Source organism: Melopsittacus undulatus, chromosome 2 (genome assembly GCF_012275295.1).
Source record: "Melopsittacus undulatus isolate bMelUnd1 chromosome 2, bMelUnd1.mat.Z, whole genome shotgun sequence".
Lineage (NCBI taxonomy): Eukaryota > Metazoa > Chordata > Aves > Psittaciformes > Psittaculidae > Melopsittacus > Melopsittacus undulatus.
The window spans coordinates 5712056-5721840 of record NC_047528.1 but is presented as its reverse complement, the minus strand read 5'-3'; the positions used below and the strand labels follow the sequence as shown (position 1 = coordinate 5721840).

The 9785-nt window shown below is 45.4% G+C and overlaps 1 protein-coding gene across 1 annotated transcript; it reads right to left on the bottom strand.

Annotated features, from left to right (window-relative positions):
- Positions 1-1169: 1169 nt before the first annotated feature.
- Positions 1170-9535, bottom strand: HIKESHI (heat shock protein nuclear import factor hikeshi). Its single transcript, XM_031044401.2, has 5 exons — positions 9415-9535; positions 8422-8659; positions 3753-3904; positions 3302-3420; positions 1170-1449 (listed from the first exon to the last, which is right to left on the bottom strand). Exons 1-5 carry the CDS (start codon positions 9442-9444, stop codon positions 1395-1397), a joined length of 594 nt encoding a protein of 197 aa, XP_030900261.2. The 5' UTR covers positions 9445-9535; the 3' UTR covers positions 1170-1394.
- Between the last annotated feature and the right edge of the window lie 250 nt (positions 9536-9785).

The window sequence follows — 9785 nt, the reverse complement described above, 5'->3', positions numbered from 1 at the left end:
AAGAGGCAATGGGAGTGCTCAGAGCCTTCAAGGAAAGATATTTGATCAGATGAGCTGAACTGTATTGAGCCCACTTGGGCTGGAGGCTTTGCAATTGCTTTAGGGTAGCATGTCATTAACTGGATCTGCTGTTTTCACATCTCCAGAGCTGAGTGAAACAGGATACCCAAGCAGGATTGTTCAGCTGTGGTTGCTTTATGGTATGTAAGTAAGTAAGTGGTATGTTCTGACAAATGAGCTGCTCTCCTCAAGGGGATGGGAAGGAAGGGTGTTGCCAGGCTGGAGGCCTAATCACAGTCATGGGCAGCTTTAACTTCTGTCTTAACTTATGCATGTACTGAAGACTTCTCTTTAAATGCAGACAGATGTTCCAATAGGTTTGCCTTGAAGAAAGCTGGATGGAGCTTAGATCAGATTCAAGTTGTTCATGAAGGGAAGAACTAGAGAATGTGAACTTGCAAAAGCAGAGCTGGAGGCGGCCACGAGGAAGAAGTTCTCCTTTACAGCAGTCAGCCCCATCTGCTTTGAGGATTAAAAACATATTGAATATACACCACAAGGGAAACACCTCCTTGGTTCACACCAAAAAAGCTCAAGTGAACATGGACACCCTGTGCCAGTGCCTCAGCACCCTCACAGGCAAGAGCTCCTGCCTAAGAGCTCATCTCAATCTGTCAGTCTAAAGCCATCCTCAGGGCTGAAGCTCCTGTTGGGGTTCTACTCCATCTGGTGGTGATTGAGAAAAACGTTACCACGATGTAGTCTTAAAGCAGGCTCTCCTCGAGGCAGAGAAACGACACTAAAACCCTTTTCATCCTGAAACAGGAAAATGCAGGAAAAGGTTTATTCCCTTCCTCAACAGGGACCCTGAAGTGAAGCTCAACTGTGTCTTCCCACCCAAAAGGGGGGAATGCCCCTGTACTATTTGTACAAGCTGGTGACACCACTAGTGGTTGTCCACAGCGTATGAACTTAGTGTGAGTACCCACAGGAAAACCATCAGCATCTTTTTATAGCTCCCTGATCACCTTTCAGAATGAGGTGAAGAAGGAAAAACTCCACTTACTTTGTTAACAACTAAACACACACAAGTACAGAACACTGCTTCTGTTTTTAATCTTGTATTTTCTTCCACTTCAAATGCAGTTTCAAGAGAGTATTCCTACACATGCACATGGAATAGTGGTTTATTGCATAAAAAAAACCCAACACAAGCAAGCAGTTTTCACTGATTTTAAGTTTAAATAAGTTCCAAGAGTAATACGAATGATCCAGGTTTGTCTCTCTGGACTAATCGTTTCTTGTTTCCTTTCCCAAAAGTTCTCCAATGAAGTTACTGCTGCTGTTATCCTCCTGGTAACACTGGAAATCGCTCCAAATGACACAGTGTCAGCTTATGTTTTCCAGAAGAGAGGGTTCTGTGTCAGACGTCTCTGGAAGTTCTCATACCTGGAAGAAAGTCCAAGAAATAAATAAAGAAATAAAGAAGGATGCAAATCAATCTATGTGGAGAACATGGTAAGTTACGTGTACTCCAAGGCCAAGCTGGATGGAGCCTTGGGTGACATGGTTTAATGTGTGGTGTCCCTGCCACCTGGACAGGTACAGCTGTCCCTGTACTACCCCTCAGTGCTGCTCCACCTGGGATACAGCTGGTCCCCTCAGCACTTCCCAGCTCATGGGGACAGTGGACAGTAGCCAGCAGCTTGACAGACAGGAGCAGACTGACACAGGGGCTGCAGCCTCCAATTCCAGAGTGCTTCCTAGCAGGGTATGTGTAACCTGCTCACTGGTAAGGAAGAGGGGACCTGTTGATAATTCTGTACCTGAGGCTACTATTCTATGGTTCTACAATTCTACACAGCAATTTGCTTTGCAGTTCTAATAGAATCCTTGAGACAAAGTAGTCCTCATTATCTTTCCACCCTTAATAAATGATTCCAACTTCCACATATTTACTGTGAGGGTGCTGAGGCACTGGCACAGGGTGCACAGTGAAGCTGTGGCTGCCCCATCCCTGGCAGTGTGCAAGGCCAGCTTGAACAGGACTTGGAGCAACCTGCTCTAGTGGAAGGTGCCCCTGCCTGTGGCAGGGGGTTGGAGCTGGATGAGCTTTAAGATCCCTTCCAACTGAAACCATTCTATGGTTCTATGATTCTAGAAGAGTTTAAACCCACACAAGTTAGAGAAAGGCTCATTTATGAATGAGTTTCTAAGCCAACTATTGATTTCTATGGCAGCCAGCCCACTGCAGACACCCAAGATATTCTACCTATTACAAGTGATCATTAAATACATTGTAATGACTCATCAATATATGAACTGAGCCAAAACGTGGTGTTTTTCTGTGGCAGTAATCACACTTACAGATTTCTATACAGTTACACCTCTCTTCACTCTACTGTTCTGAACAACAGCCAAAAGCAAATTCAGCATCATAGAGACAGTGCCCAGCCATTATCCTTCTTCTTTAGCCTGTCTTCTCTTTGATTTCTCTCATCAGAGATCTTACTGTATGTGTTCATGGAGTGTGTAGTTACCTTTTAAATAGAAAGGGTTACACTCCAAAAGAAGAAACACTGCTGTTGTTAACTGCCTGCATATTCAGTACTAGGGATGAAACTATTCAGAGAGCCCAGAACACTGTTTTAAGAAGGGTTTTAGTTGATACTGTAGAAGCTAAAGGGGGTTAAACTGACAAACTGTAGGGCAGACTTTGTCAAGCATCCTTAAGGACTGCTCCTTAAGCTCACAAGTTATATCCATATTATATAAATTATCCCCACAGACTATTATTTCTTAAACCAGGCCCTGGAAAACAGCTCTTAAGACTGCTGTATTTGTGCAGAAAGGTCTTGGTAACAGAACCAGGTCAATGAGGAACATGGTTTCTCCACATCTCCCATGTTCTGAAGCAATTTAACTATGCTGGAATTACGTCTAGGAAGAGACAGAGCATAACAAATAAGCACAAACTGACAAGTATCAGCATGTTCTGTCTGCCCATGACTCCAGAGCATTTACATAGCCAGCAACATAGCACAAATCACGCATGTCAAGGGTGACATTTCTAGAAGCAAACAAAACATCATAGGATATACAGCAGTTTTCTAATTACAAAATGATATGAAGATGGTGACAAATATGAAAACAGTGGCAGAACCTCATTTTACTTGAGATAAACCACAAACACTTTTAAACATGAAACACTAAGTAACATAAGATTAGTTCAATACTGAGAAATCAGCTGGTTTAATGCCTGGAAGAAAGAACCTTTGTCACTAGAGATCCCTGCCATTACCATTTCAGGACTACATTTGCAGGAATGAAAGCTTCAGAGGGGTTTGGGGTCATCTGTGCCTGAGTAACAGCAAACGAGGAAGCGAAGTTATAGAAGTTGTCCAACATCTTCTGAGTGAACTGAAATAAAAAAGACATTTTCAGTAAGTTCTTTTTCTCAGTTTAAATTTTTGTGCAAAAGTTGGATGAATTTACAACTCCTGCACGGAGTAAAATGAACCTTGTAGTTGGAACTAAATGATTTTAAGGCGTCTTTCAACCCAAACCATTTTGTCGTTCTATGATTTCAAAACATCAAAGAATACAGCCAAATGGCTTCACAATGATTACATTGGTTGCAATCCTGCAGCCACCCATCACCACATCTTTTCCCCCTCCATTAGTCCTTCAGAGGCTCAATTCTTGGACTTTCATAGCACAGAGAATATTCGACAACCGAATGTCCAAACTACCTCTGTGAATGAATCTACTGATGACACAGCAGCACTTGCAACAGGAGTCTGCTGAGCCAGGTTCTCCAGCAGTTCCACTGAGATTCCAATCTGGGCCACCGTGGGTGTCTGAGGGAGGTTCATGGCACCAAAGGGATGTTGACTTCCCTTGCCTGAAAGCACCACAAACAACATGTTAGATTACTTAAATCACCCTGTTCCTTCTGTAAAAGAATTCCTCAATTCCCACCAGAAACATCCCTATCTTAGACAGAGAGAAGATTCACACAGCCCAAGCACAGGCACAAGTACACACAAGAGATGAAACAGTGTGATCAGTACATCAAAAAACACAACAGATCTTAAAGAAGTCCTTTAAAAAAAGGGAGACCATAACTGACATCGACCTGGACTTGTTACTGACATCAACCACGTGGACTTGTGGAAAGCACTGGACAATGTCCTTGTCCCTAACCTGGAGATACATGGATTTGACAGATGGAACACTAGTGGATGAGAAACTGGCTGGATGGCTGCACTCAGAGAGTTGTGGTCAATGGCTTAATGTCCCCGTGAAGACCAGTGATGAGTGGTGCTCCTCAGGCATTGGTACATGGTTATAAAGTCTTCCTTATATGACATCTGGGCCAATGACATCTTTATCTGATGGGGATGCCCTTGTTGATGTATCTCAGCACCCTGCTGGCTTTATTTGCCACATCTGCACACTGTTCACTCCTAATGCTCACCAGGACAACCAGGTCCCTTTCTGCAGAGCAGCTCCCCAGCCAGGCAGATCTCAGCCTGGCTTTGTGTCTTCCCTGGATTGTGTCTTCCCTGGTGTGAGACCCTACACATATTGTTTAACTTAGTAAGTTCAACACCTTCTTGTTAGCCAACACCTTCAGCTTATCCAAGTCACACTGCAGCGTGGCTCTCTCTTCCAAAGTGTCTGCTTCCCCACTCCGTTTGGTTCCCCATCCGCCTGAAGAGGATAACACTCCTTGAAGGGAGACCTTAGAGCAGCTCCAGTGCCTAAAGGACCTACAAGAAACCTGGAGAGGGGCTTCCGACAAGGGCCTGTAAGAACAGGATAAAGGGAATGGCTTTAACCTGATAAAGGGGAGATTGATATGAGCTCTTAGGCAGAAGTTCTTCCCTGTGAGGGTGCTGAGGCGCTGGCACAGGGTGCCCAGAGAAGCTGTGGCTGCCCCATCCCTGGCAGTGTTCAAGGCCAGGTTGGACACAGGTGCTTGGAGCAACCTGCTCTAGTGGAAGGTATCCCTGCACATGGCAGTGGGTTGGAACTGGATGAGCTTTAGGGACCCTTCCAATCCAAACTGTTTTAAAGCTCCCTAAGAAGTAAATGGATTCAACAGGAAACATGACCTGTGAGTAAAAGACAGCAAAACCTTTCTCTATATGAACCAAGCCTTCAATTTATATTTCAGTAATTGGAGAGCACTGGGAAGCACAAGAGCCTGGAAGATTGCACATTGTCATCCCAGTGAGGGTGGGGAAATGCACAGAAAAAGCCCTAAACCTCACAAACTTTATTCAGCACAAAATCTAACCAGCAATTTTGGTTGGGGGGAGAGTGTGGTTGGTTTAATAAGCCTTATTCCCAGGAAACATGAACACTGCATCTGAAGAGATGCAAAATAATTCAGATTTAATGCTTATTACAAAGCCACTTACCACCTTACATGATAGTTAATCCTCAAAAAGAAACATGTAATTTTGAGGCCTTTGACTCCTAGACTTATTATCAGTATCACGGCAGATGCAAGACAATCTGCTAAATCAAGGGGTCAACACAAAAACACCAACACAAGAAATGCACCAACACGTATATTTCTAACCTCCCAGCACTGATTTTAAGACTGGTTAAATGTTAGCAAGAAGAGCAACATGAAAAACCTGCTTTTAGATATATTAAGTTTGTACCACAGATACCAAGAAATACAATTCAACAAACTTTACCTGATTATACAGGAGCAACAAAGGAATATTTCAGAGGGAATGATGGCATTCCTGTGAGACACCTTGAAGAGCCAATCCAGAAATCATTTATTCTAAGGTTACCTGAGTATAAATAGCACCTGTAGTCAAGGATAAGCACTCAGGTTCATAATTTAGTGTCTATTCCACAAATCACTTTCATGTTGAAGACTGTATTCCACAAATGTGATTTCCCCTTTAGTTCATCTACGGAGACAACCTTCTGATATCCCACTTGGAAACACCGCAGTGTTCACCTGCATTGGCTCTCCTAAGTGAGCATGGGATAGGAAGGAGGAGAGAAGCAAGGAAAAAGAACGGGGGCAATGCCATTTTACTTGACCCTCATTGTCGAGAAGTGTAATACCACACCCCTAGATACTGTATTTAACAGCCCAACCAGTCCTTACAACAACATGCAATGTGGGTGAGTTACACACACCACAAACCCTGTATGGTTCCAAGGCATTTCAGACAGTAGACATAAAGAGTTAGAAATGATACATTTAACCTTTCCCAAAGTCTGTGTAATAGAGCACTGTGCCACCTCAGCTGGCCACACATGATCACGTAAGAAACATCACACAGCAAGAAACTCTGCCAGAGCCCATGTTTCATAGGGAGCTGAACCAGACACAAAACTGTTCCTCTCAACAACAGACTGAACCTAAACCACAGATGTCAACAATCAGTGATGTCTCTCAATGATTCCAGCTCTCTGTAGTCCCTTTTCCCTCCTCACCTTTCTACAGCCTCATAGTCTTCATCATACAATTGTTTATGGCCATGGAAACTAAGACTATGGGCAGTGTTCAAGACCAGGTTGGATGAAGCCTTGGGTGATATGGTTTAGTGTGAGGTGTCCCTGCCCATGGCAGGGGGGTTGGAACTGGAGGATCTTAAGGTCCTTTCCAACCCAAACCATTCTGTGATTCTGTGTATGTCAGTCAAGCAGCTTGAAGTGTTAGAGTGATAAAGTAATGTACATCTTTTGTAGGCTTCATGTGTGGTCTACAGCCTTAACTTGAATTGACTCTATAGCCAGAGATCAGCTGTAGACAACAGGAACAGGAGAGCTCTCTGCTGTTCACAGAGACAGCACTGCCTCTCAACCACAGAATCATCCAGGTTGGAAAAGACCTTTTAAGATCAAGTCCAACCATTCCCCAGCACTGCCAAGACCACCACTAAACCGTTATCACCAGGAGCCTCATCTACATGGTTTGTCAACACTTCCATGTCTCAGAGTTCTTACTTGAGAGCAGCTCTTACTTGGAAATGACAGCTTATCACGTAAAAAAGCATTTGAAAATGAATTTCTGAAAGCATACATAATACAGTCTTTAAAGCATAAGAAACATATGGCAGAAGGGGCAATACACTTTATTGTTTCACTAACACCACAACTTTGTAACATACAAAACCATGCCTCCACCAAGCCCTTCCTGCTCTTTCTCCTGCTGAAAGCCCAGTTTTTGAGGCTGTACATGATAAGACTTCATTGTGCTCTGCACATCAAGAGGCCTTATATCACAAAGCCACCCAGGACTGATGCAAAAAAGAGCATGCCACATTAATAATTAATACATTTTATTACAGCAACCTCAATGCTTACCTAAGCAGAAATTCAAGTTAAGGCTGTAGACCACACATGAAGCCTACAAAAGATGTGCATTACTTTATCACTCTAACACTTCAAGCTGCTTGACTGACATACAGAGGATCACAGAATGGCTGGGTTGGAAAGGACCTTAAAATCCTCCAGTTCCAACCCCCCTGCCATGGGCAGGGATACCTCACACTAAACCATGCTGCCCAAGGCTCTGTTCAGCCTGGTCTTGGACACTGCCATGGATGGAGCACTCACTACTTCTTTGGGCAACCTGTTCCAGTGCCTCATCACCCTCACAGTAAAGAGCTTCTTATATCTAACCTGAACTTCCCCTGTTCAGGTTTGAATCCATCACCCTTTGTCCTATCTCTGTCCCTTTAATACTTAAAACAAAACTGGGTCATTGGGGTGCTTCATCATTTTTACATTTTATCATTTCATCATTAAATACATGGCAACATTCCCATCTATTTAGCAAAGCTCACCCACACCTATTTCAGACAGCACCAGCATCTCTGGCTCCCTCAGGAGTCAAACTTCTCTGACTTGGGTCTGTATCAAAAATACTAAAACATTGGGAAAGCTGTTTTCCAATGTCTACTCTCTACTGGATAATTACAGAGTGCAACAGCACCTGAATGGGAAGAATTAGCTGTCTGAAACCACATCAGCCTTTACTCATTACAAAGCCTGTCTCTGTTTATCAGGACTGTAACTACTTAACAGTGGAAGCTGAAAGAAAACACTTCAGGCATGTCCAGAAGAAAACCTAAAAACATGCCAAGGAAGCTACAGGGTCATTCTTCCCCAGGTTCTCCATGGGAACACATGCCAAACCTGCTCAAAGGAATTCCCAGATCAACATTACATGCAGCAAAGGACGAGTGAGGAATTTCTGTAGGAGCATTAACAGACAGACTTCCACGAAGCTGACAGACTGCTTCTAGCACCACATCTGCTCAGGACCATCTGAGCACGCACAGTGGTTCTGCCTGTGTTCAAAACCACCTTCATTCATCCCTTTACCCATGCAGGAGCACATCCCCTTCACCAAGTGCAACCTTTTACCAGTCTTACCAGATTTCAGACCAGAAATCTTGAAGATGGCACTTGGCTTCTCATTAGTGACAAACCCCAGCAGCTGCCACACTGCCATCCCATTCTGGTCCGGATAACAGAAATACACAGATCCTCCCATTCCATCTGGAAATGGTATCGTCCCCAGCATGAAGACCACTACGTGATTGATGTTTTCATAGTCCGGTAAATCAAACACAAACTTGTCTTCAGCCACTTGCTGGGGAGATGCTTGTACCTAAAGAGAACAAAACCTTTATTAGCATGACTACAGCCTTCATCCCTGAGGGTAACTGCGAACTGCCCTTCACAGAAACACACCTACAGTGGAACATAACAGAAAGTGAGGAACGCAGCAACCTAAACAGCAGATAGCCAGAGAAAAAGGCAAACACAGAGGAAGAACAACTGCAGAATGCATTACCAGAAAGGCACAACAGTCTGGTTCTACCTGCACTGCACAGATATCCCACCCGGGACTAACAGGATCAGAATACCTTCGCTCCCCATGGGCGTAGGAGGAAAATAGGGTGCAGAAGAGGTTGCCAAGTCTATAAGCAGTGGCTGTTGACCACCTTGGCTGGCACAACCCCAGGATCATGGAAACCTGTTCACATAGGAAATACAATAGACCTTGAGACAGGCAGCAGAAGGACGGCTGAATGGCAGAGCACAAGATACCCTCCTCTTTACCCGAGATGCCACATCCCTACAGCCAACGCACAATCTACCCTTAAAACGCTCCTTTTTAAGCTCACAGCTTGTCCCTGAGAAGTCCAAGCAGAGGAGATGGCAGCTCCCTGAGGGCCCCAAGCCTCTCCATCAGCAGCTACCTCCCGGCAATGAAGCTCTACAATGCAGCTGCCCATGGGGAAGAAGGGCTGGAGCCGGCCGGGACGAGGGCCCCTCGGAGGAACCCAGCGAGGGGAAGGACGAGCCCCGGGGCAGCTCCATCCCGGCCCCGGGTGGGTTGAGGGCCCCGGCCGCGCTCACCAGCCTGCCAGCCACCAGGCAGCCGAACATGGCGGCGGCCGCCGAACCCCCTCAGGCGCTCCGCTGCTGCCGAGCCTGCATGGGCGCCGGCTCCCGGATATCACAGCCGGAAAGCGGCCGCGCCGGCAACGAGTCATATCCGGAGCGCGGCCGGAAGGGGACGGAAAGGGGTGGAGGGTGCTGGGGTGGCGGAGGAGGGATGGGGAACAGAGGGGTATACAGCAGCGGATACGTCCAGCGGGACACAGCGGTTGGGAACACATAGAGTGTGTGCTCTGAAGACGGCCCCGAGGATGATGAGGGGACTGGAGCACCTCCCGTACAGAGACAGGCTGAGAGCATTGGGGCTGTTCAGCCTGGAGAAGAGAAGG

Bases quoted from the DNA above. Each gene is read 5' to 3' on its own strand.
- HIKESHI (XM_031044401.2), bottom strand. From the start codon at position 9,444: ATGTTCGGCTGCCTGGTGGCTGGCAGGCTG. The intron at 3,905-8,421 runs GTAAGACTGGTA...TGGTGCTTTCAG, and splicing joins GATTTCTGGTCTGAAATCTG to GCAAGGGAAGTCAACATCCC. The intron at 3,421-3,752 runs GTAGTTTGGACA...TTTTTATTTCAG, and splicing joins CAGTAGATTCATTCACAGAG to TTCACTCAGAAGATGTTGGA.